General features: G+C 41.3%; 2 protein-coding genes across 6 annotated transcripts in view; one reads left to right on the plus strand and one right to left on the minus strand.

Annotated features, from left to right (window-relative positions):
- agap2 (ArfGAP with GTPase domain, ankyrin repeat and PH domain 2) overlaps positions 1-17,267 on the minus strand; it is a 28,183-nt gene extending 10,916 nt beyond the window's left edge. Inside the window, exons 1-7 of one of the 5 annotated variants that reach the window (XM_023393010.2) lie at positions 16,924-17,267; positions 4,512-4,570; positions 3,353-3,440; positions 3,018-3,103; positions 2,759-2,894; positions 1,604-1,738; positions 1,329-1,447 (exon numbers count right to left, since the gene is read on the minus strand). In XM_023393010.2, coding sequence (XP_023248778.1) covers positions 1,329-1,447; positions 1,604-1,738; positions 2,759-2,894; positions 3,018-3,103; positions 3,353-3,440; positions 4,512-4,570; positions 16,924-17,086 — 786 coding nt within the window. In that variant the 5' untranslated portion in view covers positions 17,087-17,267. Of the gene's footprint in view, positions 1-1,328; positions 1,448-1,603; positions 1,739-2,758; positions 2,895-3,017; positions 3,104-3,352; positions 3,441-4,511; positions 4,571-9,231; positions 11,622-16,923 lie in introns of those variants that run through there. The other 4 variants (XM_023393011.2, XM_023393009.2, XM_023393006.2 and 1 more) reach the window with 4 other exon arrangements.
- A 1,246-nt stretch (positions 17,268-18,513) lies between these two features.
- Positions 18,514-25,091, plus strand: part of tspan31 (tetraspanin 31) — a 9,270-nt gene continuing 2,692 nt past the window's right edge. The window contains exons 1-5 of the mRNA XM_023393039.2: positions 18,514-18,708; positions 21,705-21,872; positions 23,891-23,971; positions 24,108-24,248; positions 24,529-24,639. Of these exons, the coding sequence (XP_023248807.1) occupies positions 18,646-18,708; positions 21,705-21,872; positions 23,891-23,971; positions 24,108-24,248; positions 24,529-24,639 (564 nt within the window). The 5' untranslated portion in view covers positions 18,514-18,645. The remainder of the gene's footprint in view (positions 18,709-21,704; positions 21,873-23,890; positions 23,972-24,107; positions 24,249-24,528; positions 24,640-25,091) is intronic.

Genomic DNA, 25,091 nt, shown 5'->3' on the forward strand with positions numbered 1-25,091 from the left:
GGGGGGGGGGTGTAAGGGAAGAGATGGCAAGAGTGAGAATGGGTTGAAGATGTAACGGGTCAAACAGGTGAAACAGATTTACAGAAAGTGGGTGATGATCGACAGTATGAATTTTTCAGTCGCTGGTCATCGTGAAGGAGGGGAATGTGATACTCATGGAGCTGAGATGGATGTAGAGGAAGTGATGAAAGGCCTTTTTAAAATTAGATTTCAGTCTGATAAATGATTTTGTCTTTATAATGCATGTAACTCTTCCTCGGACGAACTGCCCAGAGAGAGCGCCTCAGTCTGAGTTTTACTCTGAAAATCCTATCATGCTTTCAACGTACAGTTTGTACTCCTTTCTGTGGAATACGTTTTCAAATGTGTGTATTTGATTTATCAGAGGTGGAATATGCTAAAAAAAAAGCTGATTATTGTGGCAACAGGTGAGAATCAGAAACGCTGCTAAAGCTTTTTCTGTTGAAGAAAACACCAGCAGAACAACAGCAGAACACTTTCACTTTGCGTTCCTATTTTTATCAGGGTTTATGTAATATCTGTCTCTTGTTTCCCCAAACAGAATAAACAACCACTGAACGCGTTTTACACCTGATTCTGTTAGCGCCACAATTTCAATGCATTTCTTAAACTCACTCTTTAAAAAATTCTAACATTCTTTTCATCCTGTAGATAGAGTTGTGTTGCAGGGACATGGAAATATTTCTAAGTGTGTAAAACAGTACATGTGTGGGATGGGAACCTTGTAGTGGTGTACATTTACTCAATACTGAACTTATTTACAATTTTTGAATCTGTAACTAACTACACTGCAGTTGACTACAATATTAAAATGCTGCTGTTAATAATAATTTAATAGTATATAAGTACATATCTTTCTTTCTCCCACTATTTGATGACCAAGTTATTTTGTTCATAAGTTTGTACATAACTTATTTGAAAATATATACAGTAAAATATATAAAGTTGTAAGTGATGTTTTTCTTTCAGTTTCTTGTATGCGTTTCCGGAAACAAACTAACTCATACTAACCATTTGATCAGGTACACCTGTACAATCTAATGCAACTGTTCTGCCATAGATACCACTTGTATATCGTCTATAATGTTCAGTTTAGGTGTTTGAGGTCATAGTTGGTGCAGGTGTTGAACTGGACTGCAATATATCGACAAGTGTTTCTAATATTCTACATTCATGACAATGTCAAGAAAAAGTGGACATTGTAAACTTCATAAAGGTAGAATCTATGGCAGCACTGTTGGATTAAATTGCATTAGACTGCACAGGTGTACCTAATAAAACTAACTGCAGCTGTCAGTGCGTGGTACCTGGCCAGGGAGCGATGCTGATCCAGGTGTGGAGCCTCCAGAGTGACTGGGCGAGTTGGGAAGAGACTTGCAGGCTTGCAGCGCCGCCTGCTTCTTCTGAGCTACAATCTTCTGGGCAGCTGAAAAACACAGAGCAGCCATTAAACCGTTCACTCAACCAATCATCAGCGATATGTGTCACATATATTTGTCTGTTTATTACATCAGAGACCAGACAGAAGCTTTTCTTCATGGCGAATCAGGCCCCTCGTCCTGTGTTTTGTGTGTTAACTCACCCTCTGAAAACACTCGGTCGACGTTGAACCCATAGGTGGCGCAGGTCTCGTAAAACAGCGAATGACGGACGTCAATACACAACTGTCTGGCTCTCTGATCCTCAATCACACGGGGGTTGGTGCTGCTGATTTTATCTGAATTTAAAAAAGAAGAATAGAGATTAGAAAATTCTATATCATCAAACAATAGTGCTGCAAAGAATGTAAATAATACACACTGCAACATATTCTTTGTCATAAATAATGTTATTCTGTGATTCATTACAAAGAGAAATAGTTCTGTAAACCTGTGTGCTTTATTTGGAGAATGCAGGAAACTTTATTCTTTGTACTGTAAGATCATAATAAGTATGACATTTTGTATTGTTCTAAACTCCAGGCAATTAGATCCCTTTGTCTGTTTCAAGTTTAATTAACATTTTCAAACTTAAAATAATGACTTCAGTTGACTAAGTGTCCAATGAACCATGTAATCAACTCATCAAAGTTATTTAGAAACAGCGTTAGATCATCTGCATATACTTTACAGCATGAAACGCTCTGAAGCAACAACCCCAACCCCCGGAGCTCCTGCTTTGTTTCTCCTAAGCAAAAAGTAACAAGATGGAGGCAGTTATGTGTCTTTTTATACACTAATGTGTCTCTGAGGAGTCGTATTCTTCTCTCTGATCAAAATTAAAACAATGTGAGCCATGATGAAGATAGGTCCGCACTTCAGACACTTATCACACCCTTGAGTCGCAGGAGTCATAATGAGAAACTGTTCCTGGCGTTATTGTGAGTGTCAGCAGGACTGAGGGATGATGCTTCACACAATTAAATCCATCCATCCATTACCCGTACCGCTTATCCTTATAGGGTTGCGGCGGCAGGGGGCTGTAACAATTAAATGGTAATGTAATAAAATAAAAAAAGAAGCCGATCTCATTTGCAAAATGAGAATTTAAAGTGGATGCAATATACAGATTTCAGTTAATTTCACTTAGAGAAAAATGTAATATGTTAACAGCAGCAAAAGTTCTAAGTTTCTCAGTAACCTCAAGAAGTTAAGGTAATTCACCTAATCATTCTCAACCTATATCTGACTGATATCCAGTTAGTTATGGTTTAGTCTCAGAATATGTAAGTCTACATGTTTGTGATTCAGGTGCTGACCTTGGGTGCCGACCACTATGACCGGGATGTCTGTGCGGAAAGCGCTGAGCTGGCTGTAGAGCTGGTAGAGCTCCTTGAAACTGGCCTCATTCTCCAGGCTGAAGACCAGGATCACTGCGTCAACCCAGCTGCAGAACTGAAGAAAGGGGAAGAGGAGGGAGACGTTAGCTCCCTGTGCACGGGCCTGATGGATGATAATGATGAAGTCCGCAGGTAGTTCACACAAACTGCTCACACACGCATTCACGCAAAGAAGCACCTGTGCATCAGGAGATCCGGCTTCCTCCCGGATCAATAATAAATGACTCTGTCCGTCCACCAGCACTTCCTTTTTATACCTGCCACCTGACAAAGACAATGACAATGACAGACAGGTTACTCAGCAGCTGGCGGCAGCGTGACAGACGCAGGATGAAGCCATATCATGCCGCCTCTGAACAGCTGAAATATAATTAAATATGAGACTCTGTGAGCAAGAAGTCAAGAATATTTTTTATATTTATTGTTATTTATAAACCAAAGACAGTTTTTAGACAGTATTAAACTCTGGCAGTTAAGGAACACAGCATCAAGAGGTTTGTCTGTGTTTCTTACCATCAGCCTTCTCGAGTGCAGCATAACTGCCTGTAATGTATTTGTTCACCAACGCTGACTTTCCACTTTTCAGACTTCCCAAAATGCCCTGAGAGAAGAAGGAAGGAAATACAACACCATGAAACAGTCTGCATGATCACTGTATAGTGCATCAAATACCGGCTAACTCTCAGAGTGAATTAAAAAGCTTTCAACACAGACAATTTTGGTTCCTCAATCAAATATGTTTTTGCTCCTATCAGTTGGTTCAGCCTGTCTGTCAGCACATTTTACATTTCTGCTGTTAGATTGCTGTTTCCTTTCATCCATATAAGGACATATAGTCAGTGATGGAGCTAGTATTCAGATCGTTTACTTATGTAAATGAACCAATATCACAATACAAAAATACTCTGTCTGCACTTCAAATATTCTCAGCAAGATGTACTTAAATATTGAAAAATAAAATACCGGTAATGGAGACTTGTCCCTTAACAAAGTGTTATGAAACAAGGGTGTAATTCTTCTCCTATCGTTTAAGGTTGATTTTCTTCCTAACGTCTAATCTCGCTGAAATGTCTCCTCTCAGGCTGCATGAAGGCTTCCCCACAAGCCTGAAAGGAAACCTGCAGACTTTGCTCCGGGACAAAAAAATAGCCTACTCCCATCTGCATCGTATGGGTTAAAAAGATGTAATCTATACATCTACTAATAGTTCAAATTATTTTAAAAAGAGGCTAAAAGGAAACACCAGTCAAAGATAAGATAGTAATATAGTCATCTATAGGAGGAAACTAACAATATATTTTCAATTCATATCATTTCAGCCTAAAAACTTATGTTATTGTTGTATTATATTGTGATAACTTCCAAGTGGGTCTGGTCAATATGGAGCCAATTTAATAGCTTTATATACAACTGACCTATTGCAGTGAATCATAGTTAACAGGTTTTTATGAAAAAAAACAAAGAATTAAACTTAATTAAAATTTACTTAGTTACTTTCCACCACCGCATCTTTTCAAATTGGAATTAATATTTATGAAAACGATTGAGGTTTTTGGGTGAAACGTCAAAGTACTTTTCAATCTAAACAGCATCTCTGATGAAATGTCACAGTTATGAATAAATGGAATAAATTCCTCTGTGCCCTGCAGTGGGTGGTAAACTCAGGCCTCACCAGTCTTAGCTCTGGGATGGATCTGCTCAGGGTCCACTCTTGGCTGTTGGCAATATTTACTAGAGAGAGACAGACAGAGACAAACAGTCAGTGAGGCAGAGACACAGAGGGAGATTCATCATTGTGATCATGTACAATAAAAAGGGCAGCCATCATAACGGCCTGTGGGAGAGCAATAAATCACACAGCTGCTGCGTGACTGGTCGCCATAAGCACACGTGTGGCCTCGCAGGTCGTCTTAATGAATGTAACCTTTCAGTCACAACAGGGGACCCAACAAGGTGCAGCCACATCACTAGTTATCCACTTTATTCCCCACGTGCTGGAAATGACAAGCAGCTGTGTGGTGACAGTTCAGTTCAGCTGCCACTCAAAGACGTCTGACTCCTCTGTGGATTTGAATAGCAGCTCCCCTCTCAACTAAAATAGATATTTTTTTTCTCTGACCGACTCATTTGATGATCAGTTTGACCCAATAGGACATGGATGTGCAAAAACAAAATGAAAATAACTATAAACAGCTTATAAAACTAAAAATGTGTTACCCATAAAACTGAGTAAGATTCTGTAAATGAGATTTTAATTTACAGCAGCTAACAACTATATTCTATGTCAAGATATAAGGAGTAATGGCGCCCTGAGCAGAGACGGAAGTCATGTGTTGTAGGTTGTAATCTAAGTTTCTCTTTGTTTCGGTATCTGGTCTGGCAGTACGTGCATGTTAGTGCACGTGAGTACCTCCTGTTAAATGTTAGTCCCCCCCAGGTTTATAACCACACAGGGTCCACCCACACACAAGATGGCACAGACTGTAAGCAGCCTTCAGGTGAAAGTGACTTTGTAGAATTTCCTCTGCTGAAGAAATCATGGCCTCCGAAAAAAAAAGGCCTCCGACAAAGAAAGAGGCTCAAATCCTGATTGGCCAGTTGACCTTCAAAACAGTCATAAAGTTTTTAAAGATTTTACCGGCTCCATTATTGTCACTCACGGTCTGCTCCCAGAGGAAGTCCAGTCTCTTCTCTCCCAGTTCGACCATTGAGCCAATACTGGTCTGGCTTCAGCGAGATGGAGAACTATGAGCTGCTAAAGGCTCCAGCTTGACTCAGAACTGGCTTTTCTTCTCCTCAGTGCGTAAGTAACTTGATGGCTACATAATGTTGTAGTAGTCTAGATAACGTTAGCTCACCGCTGTTATGACCGCTCAGCAAATGTTGCTAGCTGGCAAACTGTAGCGCATCTCACGGCGGTGCTAGCATGGGCTAATGGCTGGTGTACACAGTGTTACTCTCTTGGCTTGTTGTTGTGTGTTGTTGTAACACGTTCGTGACACCTTGCTGTCTGAAAACATGAAGGCAGGTTGTGGTCAAACGGAGGCCGGATGTGTGGCCGGCGAAGCGTTTGTGTTGGTGCGAGATGCTGGTGGTTCAGTGCGATATCTAGTGGCAGTGACAATCGTTTACAGAACCTTTTGAATAACTTATTTCCATGGTGGTCAAGGTGGCCTTAAATGTAAAATTTATAGTCAATATGATATTACTCACTATACTAATTGCATATTTCCGTGAATACTGAATACATTCATCCATCTCTCCTCTTCCCATTTCATTAAGTAAGAAAATGTTAACACCTGTTTTTAAAAACTGCAATAGATTACCAAGATCTTACATCATCTGGTAAGTTGTTCTGAACTTTAGTCTCCACACAATGAAAACATTTAGATTCAGTAGTACTTTAGCTTGAATCTAAAATTGCAATCCAATCAGCAGTCCAAAACACTATGAATACTGACTACAGATGGGAAACAGAGAAAACATACAACATATATTCACATTTGAGAAGCTGGAACTATAGTGACTGTTTGGTGTTTTATCTTGAAAAATGAAACAATTCATTTTCAACATAATAGCAATTATTTTTCTGATTGTTTCAGCTTTAAAGTGAACTGAGACCAATATTTGGTGCAAAACTGTGACTGTTGTTGGTGGGCGTGTGCTACAGACACACACATGCACATACAGTACAGTAGTCTAGAGCGGTTGGGTTGCACACAGCTGTGCCGATGTCCCTACTGGGCAGAAGAGGTAGCATGACCCCAAAGTGACGCTCACACCCAGACACCCAGCTGCAGCTTCAGAGGGACGAGAACAGAGAGAAAGAGAGAATGACTAAGGATGGACTAAAATAGACGTAGACTGAAAAAGCATACACTCAGTTGCCAGTTTATTAGGAACACCTAGCAGTCTTATAAAACAGTCCTGCAATGAATCCTCCGTCATGAATGTTCAGTTTTTCAGAGACGTGTGAGAATTTTGGAGGGTGATTCTGTTGAATTGTGTTGCATCATACAGAGTTGTGGCTTTGTTATATACTCGACCGTCATTGTGTCATGAATCCCTCCAACTCTTAGTTTGTTTTCACCTAGTTTTGTTTCTTGTCTCATCACTCACTCTCCTGTCATTTCAGATCCTGCCTTTTGGACCTTCGATCTCCTGCCTGCTCCCCATTGCATTTGTTTGCCTGATCATCTGATCACCTGGTTTGTTATTCTGTCTGAATTCAGTAAACTGAGCTTTCTTTGAGACTCTGCTGCCTCATTGTTGTGTTTTTGGGTTCACATCAGTCTGTATTCGTAATCCTCACACATTGATATAAATGGGGTGGACAAAATAATAGTGGTGGCACTAGATCAGACCTCAGCAGATCACCAAAGTTATTATAATTCATCCCGAGGAGAGACATGAATGTCTGTGTAACATTCAATGCCAATCCGTCCAAGAGTTGAGATATTTTAGATCGGACCAAAGTGTTGGACTGACGAACATGCCAACATTGCCATCCCTGGAGGCCCACTGCTAGCATGGCTAAAAAACGAATTCAGAGCGGATAAAATACAAGGGCAGGAAAGGAATAAACCGGAGGAGACCAGGAGGTTTTGCTAGACTACTGACAGATATAGTGCCCGATATCCTCGCTGTGAATGTGTGATGTGTCCTTCAAAGACAGATGATGATGATTAAACTCGCGCCTGATGCGTTCAGGCCAACACTGCACAGATGCAGCCGGTGATGATGTGCTTCACATGAGGAAAAAAGGAGCTTACAGTCGAGCTGCCGCTGCAGGCAGCTCCCTGGGAAAAAGGGCAACTCCTACCACACAAACAGATACACACACACACACATGGACTTTGTCTATTTTGTCTGTCTTTCTGATTCAAAGCTCTCTTTATGGCCAGACAGCGTGATCCTTCTGCTGCTTCGACACACAGATTTCTACAAAAAACCAATTATCTACACTCCCTGCTCCAAACCAGTCGTGTGTTATCCACTACAACCCCCATATGTAGCCTGGAGCTCACATTCAAAACTGCCAATTTTCTAACTTAATTCCTTTTTTGGGGGGAATTTTGTCAGAACCCTCTCAGCCGTGTGTCAACACACGGCCACACACACCTAAAACACACATGTGCAAACAGACACACAAATGCACACACACACACACACACACACACACACCACGCCTCCTCCACCTCCTCTGTTTCATCAGTCTCAGCCTCTGTAGCAGTGGCAGAAGCAGCAGTCCTGCCGGTTGCCATGGCAACACTTCCTCCTGCCCTGAGTGTGTGTGTGTGTGTGTGTGTGCGTGTATGAATATGTGTGTGTGTGCGCGTGCAGTCGCCGGGGCTAGTCTCACTACTTGAGTGAATCCACAGTGTGCATGTGTAACAGTGTGAATACACAATGACTGAATGAATACATAAAACACACACGCACACACTCGCTCACTCCCACAGGCTGACACTCGCTCTTTCTTTGAGCAAACATGTTTGTGAAAGAGCTGCACTGTTGTACGCTGCAGCCGTCGACACACAACGTGGAGGGAACTCACAACCAACAGTCCTACAGTAAATGTGCCTCATGAATTCTTTTGACACGACTGTAAATTAAATGCTCGACAGAGACAAAGACGAGAGAGTGAGGGCAGGGAAAAAAAGCTCCATGTAGTGGCAGAACATGTAGTGGGTGGAATATCAAAGACAGGATTAGAAATGTTCTTCATCCACACTTCCCTTCTTGACGTGGGTGAACAAATATCGCCTCATGTCTTTTCCCCCCTTTCCAACCATTTCAGCTTTGTGGAAATAAAGCCGAGGCAAAAAATGAACCAGAGCGGTGCAATCCATCTGTGATCGTGCCACCAGCTTCTCTCCCCTTTGGCTTCATTATGAGATTTAAACCCATGCTGGGAACGCTGCTTAAGTGTGTGTGTGTGTGTGTGTGTGTGTGTGTGTGTGTGTGTGAGTGCAGAGATTACCCCTACAGCGGTGTGAAATCATCCCGCGCTCTGAGGGGAATTATATTAAGACTGTCCAAGACGATTCTATTGTCAGTTTCAGATCAAAGAACTTCATCTGTCATCAATTTGCAGTGGCACATGGCTTCAGGAAAATGTTTCCCGGCACGTGACAGCATTATAGCCTGTAAATATATCCTGTGTGGGGTTCTTTAAAAAGATCAACCCCACCCAACCCCACCCCGACTCATTTTAAATGGATGCCTTTGCACAGATGAAGGGGCTACTCTCTGGTAATTGTTTTGGCGAGGACCTGACGACAGGCGTGACTCTGATAAGGGTTTGCTGTCATGGATGTAGTCAACGTGCAGACTGGATTTAGAGTTCAAGTGGTGACAGCGATGTTGTGTGTGTGTTTGTGACCTCCTACCTTCCTCCTCGCTGGAGTCTCTCTGTATATAGACAGGAGGTGCTGTGGAGGATGACCCCGCTGCCCCCGAACTGCTCTTTGTGAAAATGCCACTGATGAACTTGAGCATCTTCCTGTCTTTAGCGGAGCCTCGCTGGCCCTGCTGTGTCTGCTGGGCTTCCCTGGCCAACCCCAGGTCCTCAGAGAGGCTATTCAGGTCGCTGTTATCCAGCGTGCGGCTTTTACCTTTGCGTGCCGGTTTGGGGGCCTGGGTAGCAGGCGCAGGTAGGGAGGTCGAACCAGTCTTTAGTCTCTCCTTCCTGGGGATGTCTCTCATCACTGCAGCCATACCACCTCCAATGTCTAGAGGTATTCCAGCTTGAGCTTCATCCCGTAGGTCCCTCCATCCCTCGGGCCTGCTCGCCTCGGCCCACGAGGCCCTGCAGGGGCCTGGAGAGCGCGTCGGCATGCGGCAGTCCTTGCGGTCGAGGCTCTGGGCTGAGGTAGGGCTGCGCTCTCTACCGTCTCTGGAGTCGCGGCCACGGGTGGCCACGCTGCTGTGAGACTTGAGCAGACTCACAGGCCGTTGTCCCGCTGGGCGGATAGGGAGGCTGGTCCTGGTTGGGGTGCGGCTGGGCTCCACACACACCTCTGTTGGTGGTGTTGTGGTGAGAGATGGAGACCTGCATTGCTTTGCCTCTGGTGTGGGAAGTGTCTTCTCCACTCTTGTTAAGTCTGTCTCTGCAGACTTTGTCTTCTGAATTGTTGTTCTCTCAGCAGGTAAGGGGATTGAGAGGTTGCTCGGTGGCTTTTCACTTCCTTTGCTCGGGACATCAACAGTGGAGGGTAGTTTATCTTTCAAAGGGCTGAGGGCTTTTCTCTCCCCATCCTTGAGTTCATCAATTAACTTCTCCTCCTTCACAACAGCACCATCCTCAGCTCTTTGTGGTTGTCCTAAAACCACTCCAGCTCCATTCTCAGCCTGTGCAGGAGCTCTATCTTCAGCCTCCACTCTCGCCCCGGCCTCCTCCCCTGCCCCACCTCCTGACCCGGCCTCCACCTCCTTCCCCTGGGTGCTGTTCTTGGCCTCCCCTCCATTCTCCTCCACAGCCTCTACCTTGACCAGGGTTAGGGAGATGAGGTAGGTGGTGCGTTGCTGCAGGGCGCCGCCTCCGCTCATGTGGTCAGGCTTCAGTAGACGCAAGGTAGATGAATGAAACCAGACAGAGTGACATGAACAACTGACAGTCTGCCAGCGTGTTGGGATGTGAAAGAATCTGACGGCACAACACAGACAAAAAACTTACATGGAGGGAGATTAAGTTTCTCCTCAGAAGATACAACAGCAGAGGGGCTGTTGGTTTCATCCATCCCCCAAATCCCTATTTCTTTGTTTCGGATTTTAATGTCAGTCACGGATTTCTTCGTTGGCTGTAATTTTAATTTCTCTGGCATACAGAAAAGAAATCCACTCTTGCTGACAACCTTCAGCACACTGTCGGTGCAGTCCAAGCAGCTCTTTTGTTCCTCGAAAACACCCAATTAAAATCTATCCACTGCATATATATGCCGCCACTAAGACAAATAAATCTTCATTATGGCGTCTGATGCTTCGTTCCTGATGGTAATTATTTACTTGACCTTATTTTCATGTGCAGCACCCCCATCTTATGTGTTGCTCAGTCCATCCTCTTCACTCAGAGCAAAAATCATGATTCAGTTCAGAATAACAACTGCCCCGCATCATACGTCATCAAGAATATGGTGAACAGCAGCTGTAAAGTGAAAAGGTGAAGTCTTTAAAAATACATTAGTGTCACCCTAAAGCAGCATGGCACAGTACACCCAGAGCTGTATGCAGTCCAGTCCAGATCATGGGCTCTCGTTGCAAGCCACACATGTGTGTTGACAGCAGCATCCATTCAGAGAGCACGGCGGCAGGAAGGCAGGCAGCCTCACGGAGACGCACAGGAAGGACATTGATGAGGGATGAAGGGGATCAGGAGGAGAAGCCAACGGAAGCCCGGGCGGATATCTGGAGATGCGTGACCGAGTCAGGGCGCGTCCGGCCATCACGCCCCTCTCGCTGTCTCCCGGGTTGCCTGTGTCCTCTGAGCGCATCAGGCGTTGAGCATGACAACACAGAGGAGGCGCTGAGGCGAGTCACTGCTCAACCAGCTCCCCGACTGCCTCTAAAGCTCTCCGATAGAGACACCGTCGCACAGGTTCAACGAGTCCAGAGCACATCACACACACACATACACACTCCCACACACATACATCCACAGCTCTTCCCTCTCACACTCTGCGTTTCTCTCTCCTGCTTTCACAAACACACTGATAGGAATCTCCAATGTCCCTCCCTCTACATGCCCCTCCTTGTTCCAATAAGCAATCCATACAATGCAGAAGGATTCTGCTTCTCTTCGTCCCACTTCCCTTTTTTATTTTCTCTCTCTCCCTTTTTCTCCTTCTGCTCCTCTCAGACTGTGCAGGGTCCCTGCTCTTTATTGCTCATCCCTCCCATCCCCATCCCCTCCCTCCATCTTTCTCCCTGCGTGCCGGAGAGAGGAGGGGGAGGCAGTGAGTAACGGCTGGTGGTAAAGCAGCAGTGCACACACAAGCTGGACCTGCTAAATGAAGGGAGACCGTAGGAGAAGGGATCAGTGGCAGGGAGAGGAAAGATGAAGCGGAGAGGCAAGCAGGAAGGCAGGGTTAGTCAGGAGGAAAAACAGTAAAAGAAAAAAAAATGGATGCATGTTTGTGGATGGAAGGAGGCATTCAGGCAGGCTGCGTTTTCCAAGTGTCTGTTCCCTGTCTCATTTATACAGCTGCTAGTTTTGTCAAGATCATCCATCACTCTTCAGCTGTCTATTTGTGTTTTTATCTATTTGTGTGTGTGTGTGTGTTTGTGTGTGTGTGTTTGTGTGTGTATGTGTGTGTCGGGCTCCATGTGGCTCCTCCTCAGTAGGAGGCTTGGCTTGTTTGTTGCTAAGGTGTTACAATCTTCCTGGCTCTAGTGGCACAATCATCTCCTCCATATCCTTCCTCCTCCTCCTCCTCCTCCACCCCCTCCTCATCCTTTGGTACATTCTGTATCGCAATCATTCCCAGGATCACTGTATCAAAATGGTGTTTGTGTGTGTGTGTGTGTGTGTGTGTGTGTGTGTGTCGTACATGTGAGTGAAAGAGGTTTCCTGTGAGTGTATTGATCTGTAGTCTATTGCCTACTACGGCATGTGTTCATTAGCAGAAGTGGGTAAGCTCTGGGCTCACAGCATGAACCAAGCAATGACGAGAGAGGATGAGAGCATATTGGACATCAATAGTTGGACCACTGAAGGCAAAAATAAATTACACACAGGCTAGATTGCTATTTTATTACAACAAACCCATTTAACTGAGCACAGAAAATTTTCTATATCATGAAATATGTGAAATGTTTTTGCACAAAATAAATTATATTATGGAACAAAGTTACTTTCATTATCAATTAATCTTCAGATTATTTTCCTGATTGATCAATCAATAGTTTGGTCAACAAACAGATAAACTAGAGCCCAATTTAATGTCTTCAAATCTTCAACAAGTTCTGACCAACAGTTCAAACCCACAAAAAATTCAGTTTACCATAAAACAAAAACAGCAAATTCTTACATTCGAGAAGCTGGAATCATAAAATGTTTGGAAGATTTTTCAATGTGTAACAGAGCTGCAGTCAGCATCCTGTTGCTTGCAGGTGTGTTCACACTCTGTGGTTAGGCGCAAACACGCATCCTCGCCATCGGCAACAGTGATGTGATATACACAAGACTGAACGTGATTGACCGGCATCATGTTGTTTAATAAGGTAATTAAAGTTACACTGGTATTATAGTTCAACTATAAAGTAAGATATATTTTAGACTATAGTCTGAATTTGACATTCTGCATATGATATGTTGGCAGCTAGCTAGCTTTAGCAATCGCCATTTGTCTAACTTTCGCTGAGACGCAGCAATGTTAGCATACAGTAGCTAAATTTGCTGGATGATAACACTAATAGTTAGTGAACTAGACTGAATATAAAAAATATATATAATATATAAATAAGATGTGTTGCATCACTTCACTATTGACATGATATTTTCCATCACATCTCATTTTGCTATATCGATGTCCTGCAAAGTAACAGAGACGTTTTGTGCTATAGCTGGTCGTTTGCTGACATTAGCAGATACCATTTCTAAGCTAATGTTAGCTATCGTTGCACACTGTTGGCGCTGTGGGGGGGGCATTGAGGCAAGGCACTTGGGAGTGAACATAAACGTCACATCCTTTGGATTTTATTGGAAGATTCAGCCCTTTACATAGAAGTCAGGCCTAATTTTTTAACTTACACTTCAATTCATTAACACACTGACAATAAAAAAAGCGATTAATACATGTAAATTGCTTCACATTCTTACATATAGTACCTTTAAATGATTAATCTATTATAAAAATATTTTACAATTAATTTTCTGTTGAGTGACAAATCAATTCACTAATTTTAACAAACAAAAATTATAATATAAGCAAAACTACTAGAGTAACTGATGTAATGATGCTGTGCGCAACAACAGAAATGCTGCAGCAAACATGATACACATCAATCTCTTGAATTATTACAGGGTGTAATTTCATGTTAATTACTCTCTGATTAAAAAATATTCCTTGATGTGAAATCAGAGGCTGCTTCTCCCCACAGTGCAGCACTCTCAGCCTCCCACCATCATCCCATAATACATGATCTGACTGTCCACCTGCTCAGCCCGCCTCCCCCTCCCTTCCACAGTCAGTGAGAGGGCAATAACTACTCACACTGAATACAAAAGACCTCTGACAACCGCCTTTGGCTGAAGGGGAAAACGTACGACCTGAGAGGAATGATGACCGCAGCCACAGAGGAGGAGTCATGAATAAAACCCCTGAAAGGAAGAGCTGCTTTTTAAAAAAAAAAAATCCAAACATACTCTGAGGGTGGTGACGTTATGCGTGTGTAAAATCCTTATTTAACAAGTACAGAGAGGACATGACATGACCGTGTGAGTTCAAGTGCATGTAAGGTTACTGCAGTTGGCTGCGCTGCACAGTGAATCAAATTATTGTGAAATAGACACCCACATATATAATGCAGAAAATCAGGTTGTCTTCAGGCAGACACTTTTTAGAAATACACTTCCTTTCTCACATGCATGTATACAGGCAAAGCTGTCCACAACACATGCACACGCACACACACACACACACACACACACACACACACATTGACACCCATGGGCGGGTGCTGTCAGATGGACAGTGGCCAAGGGCAGTGGTCATGCTGGGTGAGTTTTCATTTCTCCTTCACTGTGAGCTGTCCTCTCTATCTTTCCCCTCTCAATCTCTCACTCTGCTGCCATGCTGCAGTGCACATACCAGTCAGTCACATTTAAATGTCTTCATTTAGCTCAGCAGCACCTCATCCCTCTCTTCCTCTCCGTCTTTTTTTTTTTCTGCTCCCAGCCTTTCCTTGGCACACAGTCAGTCGTCCACATCCCACTCGCTTATTAAGTCCATAAGAGAGGTGGCTCTCTTTATAGCATCAGTGAACTCTACGCTCACAGATCCAGGCCCCACAGTGGATGCACTTTCTTTGATCCTCACTACAGTGTCGACACTCCAGCAGCCTAATTATATATTAAAAGAAAAAATTCAACTGAATGCTTTTACACATAGTGGGATTGCCTCTCAGAGCGTGTCAAGATCTGCCAGATCCTAAAAAGACCTCAAAGCTCACCAAAACCCATCAGGGAGCTGACTGACCTTCAATTCACAAACAGTGGAATGAATGTAAGAGGCAAATGAATAATTATGATGAAACCAAAAGCTAATGTGAAAATATTTTGAGGTTTTCATTGCACTCGGTTCGACCTCACCAGTGGGGGAAGGTAAGTACATTTTCTCATAGATCGATTTTCTCTCCCACGTAAAACAAAATAAAACAAAAAACAAAAAACAAACTTTTACATTGCTACATACAATAACTTATTTATTTAAGTAAAAATAGCAAAAAATAGTCCTGCATTTAAAATCTTACTTAAGAAAAAGTGGTATTATTTGAGGTATTATCAGCTATTTGTATTTGTTCTGCAGTAAAATGTCCCCTGCATGTGACTGATATATTATTACAGTATATGTGACATTATTATATAGCTAATATTGATAAATCAATGTGTAAGCAATGTGTGACTGCTGTAGCTGTTAGAGCTGGAGCTGGTTTGGTTTCAGTTTAGTCCAGTGGTTTCCACCATAGGGGTCAGGACGCTCCAGTGGGTCACCAGATAAATCTGAGGGGTCGAGAGAAAAATAATGGGAGAGGAAAGGAGAAGAAACAAAAAGTTCTGCTCCACACATTTATATTTATCTTTTTGAATCTCCCCGCTTTGCTGTTTGGTGAAATATTAGATCAGAACTGAACAGTTGATAAAATGAAACCATTTCAGCTCAGAGACTTATGAAACATGACAAGGAGCCTCAGCCAGACATTGCTCGACAAATCAAAATGTTTAACAATATCTTATATTTTAAACACTTAAAAATGTTTTCAATGTGAAAGCTTAACCTTCAATTTGTAGTAACTACAGCTAAACTACTACTCAGATAAAAGTAGAGTATTAAAAAGTACAATATTTCTCTCTGAAATGTGGCAGAGTATAAGAATAGTAGTAGTATAAGTTGTAGAAAATGGTGCAAGTACCTTAAAATTGTAGTTAAGATCATTACTTGAGTAAATGTACTTAGTGACTTTCTACCACTGGTGATCAAGTTATTATTTTGTATGCATAGGATAAAGAAATATCTCTCTAATTTTGATACTTTAAGTGCATTTTAATGGTACTTTTACTTTTTACAAGTAGAATTTTGAAGGCAGCCAGAACTGTTCCAGTGTCTATACATCGTGGTGTTGCGACTTTACTTACAGGATCTAAGTACGTCTTCCTCTCACCTTTGCTGCTTCGACACAAAAAGTTCCAGATAAGACAAAAAGTTTAACAGTAACACGTTGTGTCACATTCACTAGAAACGGTGGGAAGTAGCGATATGAGGAAATGATGTAAAACTGATCGGCTTCACATGTAAAGGCCCTGTTTGTCTGAAAGGAAGTGGCTTTGAGGGCAGTTGCAGATTGGCAGACAGGAAGTAGGCCGCACAGCAGGTTTCATCCTGCTGCCATGGCGATGGCTGCTGAGGGATGTTGCTATTGGTCGCCCGTGTCCAGAAGCTGGCTGATAAATAAATGCCACTACATAGCAGCCACCAGGAAGTCCATTTTTGCCCTCGGAGTGAAATGAGAATGGAAGTGAACATCGACTGAGCACCTCTTCCATGAAAAGACGTACCGACTGAGACAGGAAGCGCAGAGGAAGATATCAATCACCTATGCTATCATGTTCTCCCACACCCCACGCCTGATGTTGATGAAAAGAGCAACTAAACTCGCTGCGAAACTAAATCTGCAGTGATAGTTTTTCCTGTTTATCATATCAAAAAACATATTACATAAACATGAGTGAGCATCGTGAAAGTCAGACCATGCAGCAAATTCTGATAAGTACTTGAGTGGACACATAATATGTTGCTTTCCTCCATGAATTCAGCGAAGAAAAGTGAATCACAAAGAACCACCAAGCTTAAGAAAGACGAACTTACCTTGAATACTGTGGAGGTAAACTTTTAGGCCTGAGCGCAGCTGTTGATCCGCGACCCTTTCAAACTGCTTGGAAAGTCTGTTGATTGCACTCTGGAGAGATTCATGCCTCTTGATCTCTGCTTTTATTGCAACAGAGTTCACCGATTTACTGTTGCTGTTCATCCTGACACATGGATTCGTTGTAACCTGAAGCAAGGTGCTCGCTTCAGCCCATTTAAACTCCTGGCTGTTTGTTCCACTAGATCAATGCGAAGTTAAGACACAGAAGCAGCTGAGAAAGAAGCGGCAGTGGATAAGGGTGTCTCTCTTTTTCTCTCTCTCTCTCTCTCTAGACCACAAAAGTCAGTTCACACTGATGTGCGTCTCAGTTTCCTCTGCAGGTTTGAAATGAACTGAATACACTTCCTTATTTCAAACCATATTCTTCGCTATACGGCAGCTCTGACTGCTGCGGTGATCAGACCGCTGAAAAGACGTCTGAGGCTGCCTCATACCTCACATAACAGCTACTGACAAAGGAAAAATGACACAAAAACATAATTTACAACACTGTTATTACAGCTGATGTGTTTTAGTAAACAGGTTAGAGGACGCAGTCTGTTTTTTGCTGTGTGTCATTCTTTTGCTAACAAGTTGGCTTATATGAACAAATATTCACTGCTTTCGGATATATTGGTGATACAGTGAGAATTACATATATGTATGATTACTTCAGTGTAGGTTAAATTACACTGTCCCCTGGTCAGAATAGAAAACATAATATTTATGGTGTGAGACAATCACGATGATAAAAATACGGGTATTAGTTACCTTTTTGCAGATGTACAGTTTACATTAAGTAGTATATGATAAGCGCATAAAATACGAGACAGTCAAAAAAAGCAAAGATTAGAGAAAAGTACAAAATAAACTCAAACAGATTCATGTGACAGAGCTTTTTTTTTCTTTTTTCCTTTCCTTTCCTTTCCTTTCCTTTTTCCTAATCATCTCATGATTAATCATGGAGGTTCCTGACTCCTAGGTTGAGAACCAGTGGATTAGCCTAAACTACCCAACTGTATGTAAAGCAGATAAACCAGCTCCTGGGTGGAATAATGTTAATGTATCAGTCACAGGAACCAAGACTCTGTAGAACGAGTACTTTTAGTTTTTATACTTTAGGTATATTTTTCTCATCATACTTATACAAATAACAGTTTATGAATTTTTTTATTAAAAGCATATTTGGCCAATGGAACAAACAATACATAATTACAGACAGAAAATAAATTAGCCTACTACAAAGAGGCAAAACAACCACAACTTGTAGGATCTTAAATGCAAGACTTTTGCATGAAATTGAGTATTTTTTCATTGTTGTATTGGAACTTTTATTTAAGTAAAGGATCTGAGTACTTCTTCCACTGCTGCATGTTTTCTACATTCTATACCAGTATACTTATAATAATAATAATAATAATAATAACAATAAAACAGTAAACCGGTTTATTAATTGTGGTCCTGCTCTGTGTTCCAGATTTGAACCGATGACGTTTTTTACGTCCTGACGTATCGCGTGGTACTGACGTCATCAAACACGCCCTCTCCGCTGACCAAAAACACCTGAGTCCAGACGTCAGCGCTGCCCAGAGCCGGACAACACTGATCTCTTGCGTTTTATTTTTAAATTAAGAAAAGTCTTATTCACTAGCCAGACTTAGCCGATAGAGGATTTTTCGAATATGGTCTGTGGCGGTTTCACCTGTTCCAAAAATGCGCTTTGTTCCCTGAATGTGGTTTACATGGTGAGTGAACAAAATGGATCATCATGCTAAGTTTTAGCTAACCTCGTTAGCTGAGGCTAACTAGCGTAGTGTTAGCAGGGATATTACTGATGATTTCGCCTTTTGCTTCACATGCCTCTGATTTCACTCTGCTGGTAACTATTGGTATGTACTCTGTTCTGTTGATTACATATAAAAACGTTGACGTTTAGTATCGTACGTTAGCTGAGTAGTACAGTAATGTAGTAGTAGTGCTCTTAGCGCTTTAGCCTGTTAGCTATCGCCATTGTGTTATGTTCCCGATAGCCGGGAGGCCAGCTGACCTAAAATGTGAAAGTGACATGCTTGAATGGTTCATCTTCCACATCATCTCTCTTATCAGTCACCCGGGTTTATCACAACAAGGTTTAATCAGCTGCCGCGTGTGTGTTTCCGTGTCTGTGGCTTCAGCTCAGCTAACATAAACTCCCTGTAAACTGGTGTTTAAACTGAGATCAGAGTGAAATGAGTCCCCGTACCCTCCTGTATTGATGAGATCCTGTACAACACTTCTAAAGCTAAATATAACCTTTGTAAATCCAAATACTCATATACATATAAACATACTGTGAAGAATGGTACATTTTAAGGCTGTGTTTTGCAGTTTTACTTCTTCATATACAGTACTGTGCAAAGGATTTAGACACTAAAACAAGGTATCTAAAGTTCCTGGAAAGTCATAATAATATTGATTTCAATGTCCTTACCGAAAGTACTTAAAACCTAGTTTAAAGAGTCATTTACAAAGATCTAAAGAATGCCATAGACAGTAATGTAGAAAAATGTTGAAAACCTGGCTGGGAAGTCCATAGTACTATTGCTCTAGACCTCTCACCTTTTAACTAATAAGTTATTTTTTCATTGAATCTATTCATCCATTGTTGTGTTTACTGACTATATATATGTTTATATAATTAGCAATATGGCAGGAAATAATGACAAAAATGTGAAATAAATGTAAATAAACTGACATTTATTCCACATTCTACTTATTCTTGGTAAATAATTCTTGGTCGTATCGTCCCTACAGGTATTCGTTGATATCTTTCAACATTTTGTTCTTTGTGACTGTGAAATTAAATTCATTATGGTATAAAACTATTTAAAAGTTTTAAATTTTACTTATTGAACCTTGCATAAACCTGTAAAAGTAAAGTGAGGATGCTTCCATAAATCCCACCATAAATAGTTTTTATTAATCACTTTCACTTCATACAAAGTTCAGTGTAAAGAAAAAAAATGAAATCAAATTTTTTATTGCTCATATCAATATAACATTTGATTAAAAGGCAGTAATTTTAGTTGAAGCTGTGTTCGTCTGTGGTTGTGGGCTCCGGAGAGACTTTATATAGCTGTAAACCAAAAGAGGGATTGTTGCGATTGCGGATTGTGTGTTCGATCAATTTTTTGTGGGGTCACAGTGAGCACCATCAAACCTGTATCAGCGGATTTTTCCGTCATACACACTTATACACTTTGGCTGGTGTGATTGTGAAATAGGTATTAAATTACTATCTCTTATGTAGTATTAAAGGGGTCTCAAAAAGCCTTAAATTTAACTTAACCCTGTAGAAACCCTGTATAGTAGCTGTCTCAACAAAAACAAAACACTCTCAAGTAAGGCTGTATTGCAGGGCTGTTCCATTGCATCATATTGTATAGGTGTTTCTATTGTTGTGGTCACTCACTATTGCCTAGTGTTACAAATGTGTTTACCCTGTTGTTAACAGGTAGTGGTTCCTGCCCATCCTCTGGCATGTGTTAAATATTGTTTGATGAGAGAGCAATAGGATATTAAAGCTTAACTGAGCTGTTAGATAGTAGATACAATATACATTAAGACAATAAGAAGATACCATATATAACTTTAAAAAACTCTTAAAATAATAATTGTAATTGGTTAATCTGTTCATCCATTTTATGCTGTTTATCTGGGTCCAGGTCACTTTAATTTGAATAGTTATATCATCAGGAATTATTGTTATATGTTGCTGGAAATGTGGTATGATAACACATACTTATTTTGCCACTGCTGCTTTTCCATGATACATAAACCCTTTGGACACATACAAGTATAATAAAAATACAATAGCAAGTGTTAAAATGTATTTGATGTGCTAATAGAAATATCTTAAAAAGTCTTAAATTTAACTTCATGAACCTGCAGAAATCCTGCATTACCTGATGTCTTCTTTGCAAGTCAGCCACCTGCACACTCAGTGAAGACATGGGAGTATAGCTAACGACACACGCAGCCTGAGAGCTTAGTGTCCCAGTCGACTCTGTGCTGAAAGGAACACTTGAGTACTGGAACATGTACACATGCCACCGATCATGTTGTTGACAGCTGAGTCACTGCGTGTGATGCTGGTGTGTAAGATCAGGACAGGCAGCGGTGACATGTAAAAAGGCAAGAGGAACAAACAGTTCCTCCTAGAGCTGAAACAATTGATTGATTTGCATTCAGCAAAAATGCCAATGTCATTATGACATTAAACTGAATATCTTTGGCTTTTGGACTGAGTTAATGTCACCATGAACTCTGCAGGTGTCATTTTTTAGGACAAACAGCAGAGAGGTTCACCTTAATGATTTGAAACGGATAATTTTGTAGTTTGTGTTTGCAGAGTGTTAAAAGTCGTAAAAGAAAACATCACAATGAACTCATTTGTTTCAGTTGTTCAAAAACAGTAAAAACTGTCCAGGGACCAGCAGTCTTATGACACACGTGAAAAGTTGTTTACACTAAACTTAACTTTTAGACATCTTGTTTCTCTCTCCGTGACTTTTGCTCTGCTTCACCTGCATTATTTATGTAGACTCAATTTTAAATCAGCAAAGACTTCCCAAAGACTTACACGGTGTTTACAGGATAAGTGGTGGTGTTGTTGCTGTTGACCATGTGATGAGATCCGTTCCATCCGATACACACTGCCTCAGCTGACTCTTGTTAACTTCCTTCCCTCTGCTCCCTGCAGCTGGTCGGGCTGCTGCTGATTGGAGTAGCAGCATGGGGGAAAGGGTTCGGCTTGGTGTCGAGCATCCACATCATCGGAGGGGTCATCGCAGTGGGCTTCTTCCTGCTGCTCATCGCCATTGTAGGACTCATCGGAGCAATACACCACCACCAAGTGATGCTTTTCTTTGTATCCTTTCGCTTCGTTAATACACAGGTTTACAGGTGATTATTGGGTGAGTTGCAGTCAGGCTGGATGATGAAACGATCTGTAATTGTCACAGAAAATTTCCCACAATAAACCGATGCGTAATTTTCAATGAATGTATCTGTTCTGCATATGGGTCAGCCCTCATCTGCACAAACACTCTATCAGGCCCCAGCAGTAGGGTTATGTAGCTGACACATTTACGGCGAAAGCAAGGGAAAAACACACACAGCATTGTTGGAAATGTAAAAATGAGCGACTGTGAGGAGAGTCAGACGTTGGCACGAAATGAGGAATCGTGCAGAAAGAGGGTCACACCGCATCAGGCATTTGGAAGTGGTTTGGATTTTTTAAAGCTGGTTAAACAGCGCAGTGATATCTGTTACAAGATGTGCAGATGGTGGCAACACAACCAACCTTCACCACCATTTGAAAAGCGAACGTTATGCAGCCAGACTCGCAAACAAGCCTGTTGTGGTAACGTTAGTTCAAGCCTCAGCAGTAGTAGCTCCTGTCTGTCTTTTCAGCCATTTTGAAAGGAACCAGACCAGCTGCTGTCTGTCACATCTATGTATTTTTATTATTATCTGGCACATAAATGTAACTACCAGTGCCAGTGTGCATTAGCCGATATCTGTGACATAACATTTAAAAGTATTAATAAAATAAGGATTACAGACAAAACAATGAATATAGTTTACCATATACAAAGAAAAATAGTAACAGCCTGACCCAACCTACAAGACATGCAAACAAACAATAACAATAAAAAGACTGGTCAAAAGAAAGATGGCACTTATTCCATGTAGATACATAAATAAGGAGGAACAGATATTCATTCAGTCTGTCTTTCCAGCTTCCTTATTTTCTACAAAAAGTAGAAATGGTTGTCAACGGTTGTCCATGAATCTCTTTGTGTATTCCTTCTCTAATTGTACATGATACATAATACATCCAAATGTTGGAGGTGAAGAAAAACAAACCTTCTGGTGAGTGGTGAGCAAAAGGCTAACGCATCGGCTCGACATCTGTTTATATGAAATAAAGAAAGAAGCCGGATCATTTTCTGACATTTCCAAAACACGTGGAGTAATGTGCGTGAGTGTGGGTTGTGTACATTCAACACATGTTGGCTCAATGTGGCTTATGATTTAACCGATTTGACTTTGGACCAGTGAAGATGAGCAACTTTAAAAACAGCCTGTTGAAGACAGACTGCTGATGTGTCTACACTTTGTTAAAGTCTGCCTGATAACCGGCTCTGAGCAGCTCATAGGTTTTGCTTATGACTCGTTTTTCATCTGTTTTGCACTTTAGCACTAAATCCAGAGGGGGGGAGGGGAAAGGCAGGAAAGGGTAGGGCAGGAATCAGACTGGGAGGCCATGAAACTCCTGAGCTGCAAATATCTGTAGAGCAAGTATTAGGAAAACCAAACCGATAGAGATTACATGGTTAGATAATGTTATGTTTTCACCTGATATCAGAAGCTTCATCTACTGTTGAATGGGTGAATATATCATTCTTTAATAATGGTGCACCTTAACAGAGCGCAGCACAACAGGCAGCTTGATACATAAGTTTTTAAAAGCATTGTTGCCTTGTTTAGGCATGAAAGATGCGGAGAGCATGAAATTAGTGATTCAGAATTAATTGATTGTTAAGAACCTTACAAACCTTTATTTGATTTATTCAGGATTCAACCCTAAAATGAATATACAGCCTTGAACTTCAAATTAAAAGGTGCCTTGTAAGTTTTCTTGTAAATAAACATGTTATGTTCAAACTCGGTGTCTAATAAACAGGTTTTTTCTTTCATCAATGGTATTAAATCTATATATAATTATGCATATAAATGAATATATGAAAGAAAATATATCGTGATAATTCTTTAGACCATGCGACCCAGCTCGTAAGTTGCAATGAAGTATAAAGCCGTGTCAACAGCTATTTGAATATGTGAGTGTGTTGCAGTGTTGTTTCCTTGACCTCTTGCTCCCAGTACATGGTGATTCTGTTCATCGTTTTCCTCTTCCAATTTGGAGTTTCCTGTTCCTGCTTGGCGATGAACCGCGGACAGCAAGTGAGTAAATTCTCCTACGCTGCATCCATGTTCAACATTAATCAAAATATGTTCATGTTTTTCCGTAAATAATTGCTGTAAGATTTAATTCCTTTTTCTTATTCTTTATTGTCCCCTGTCTTATTTGCTTTTCCAGGAGGCACTTCTGAACTCTGCCTGGAGAATATTGAAAAATAAAACCAAGACAGACCTGGAGACCCAGCTGAACTGCTGTGGGCTGCTCAATGTGACTAACAGCCGGGCACAGTTTGAGCTGGATGTGCAGAACTGCCCAGCTGTAAGTCTGAAATGTCACATTTTTCATCATTAACATACACCAGGAAAGAAAAACATTGTGTTCCTTAATGGAAAACCTGCTTGAACAGCACAGGGGCATGCATTACGTTTCTGTTTGGTTCAGATTATATGGTCTTTCAAATAAATTGTTTCCCTCAATCAGAATCATTTAAAAGTAGGACACTTTCTCTAGTTCTCAGAATAGATGTGGGAAGCTAATACTGGCTTGGCTCACAGACAGTTGACTAAAGGTCTTCTCCTTTTTTGTCTTTTCACTCTAGTTATGCAAAAAGGGCAGTGTGTGTTTCAGCTGTGGAGATAAGATGCTGACTCATGCAACAGAGGCTCTGAAGATCCTCGGGGGCGTCGGACTCTTCTTCAGCTTCACAGAGGTGAGTGTCCGGTCCTCAAACCTACATCTTCACTCATTTAATCATTCAGTAACAAGTCTGAGTGTAACGCTGCACACTCAATGGACTGATGGCTCCTTTTGCCAAATGATTGTGTGCACAGACAGTCCACAGTCATCAATATAAAACCACAGATATGTGATAAGGGGCATATATTCTTCATCATGCGCTGATACGAATACTTTAAATGAGAAGCAATAATGCAGTGGAAATGCTCGGGTCAAGTCAAGTTATATAGGCATTTTGTGTATATTTGATCCTTTGTTTTCATTCAAGTTAAATATATATTTATATATAACGTATATATATATATTTGTTCTTATGTTTTTTATTTATAGTTATTTGTTTTTATAGTTATTTTATTTAATTCACAGTGAAGTTTACAGTTTCAGTCCACTGATGTCATTTTGGACAATAAAGTTTATTGTTAAACT

This window comes from Seriola lalandi, unplaced genomic scaffold (genome assembly GCF_002814215.2).
Source record: "Seriola lalandi dorsalis isolate HSWRI2012SDOR001 ecotype SW California unplaced genomic scaffold, Sedor1 jcf7180002054927, whole genome shotgun sequence".
Lineage (NCBI taxonomy): Eukaryota > Metazoa > Chordata > Actinopteri > Carangiformes > Carangidae > Seriola > Seriola lalandi.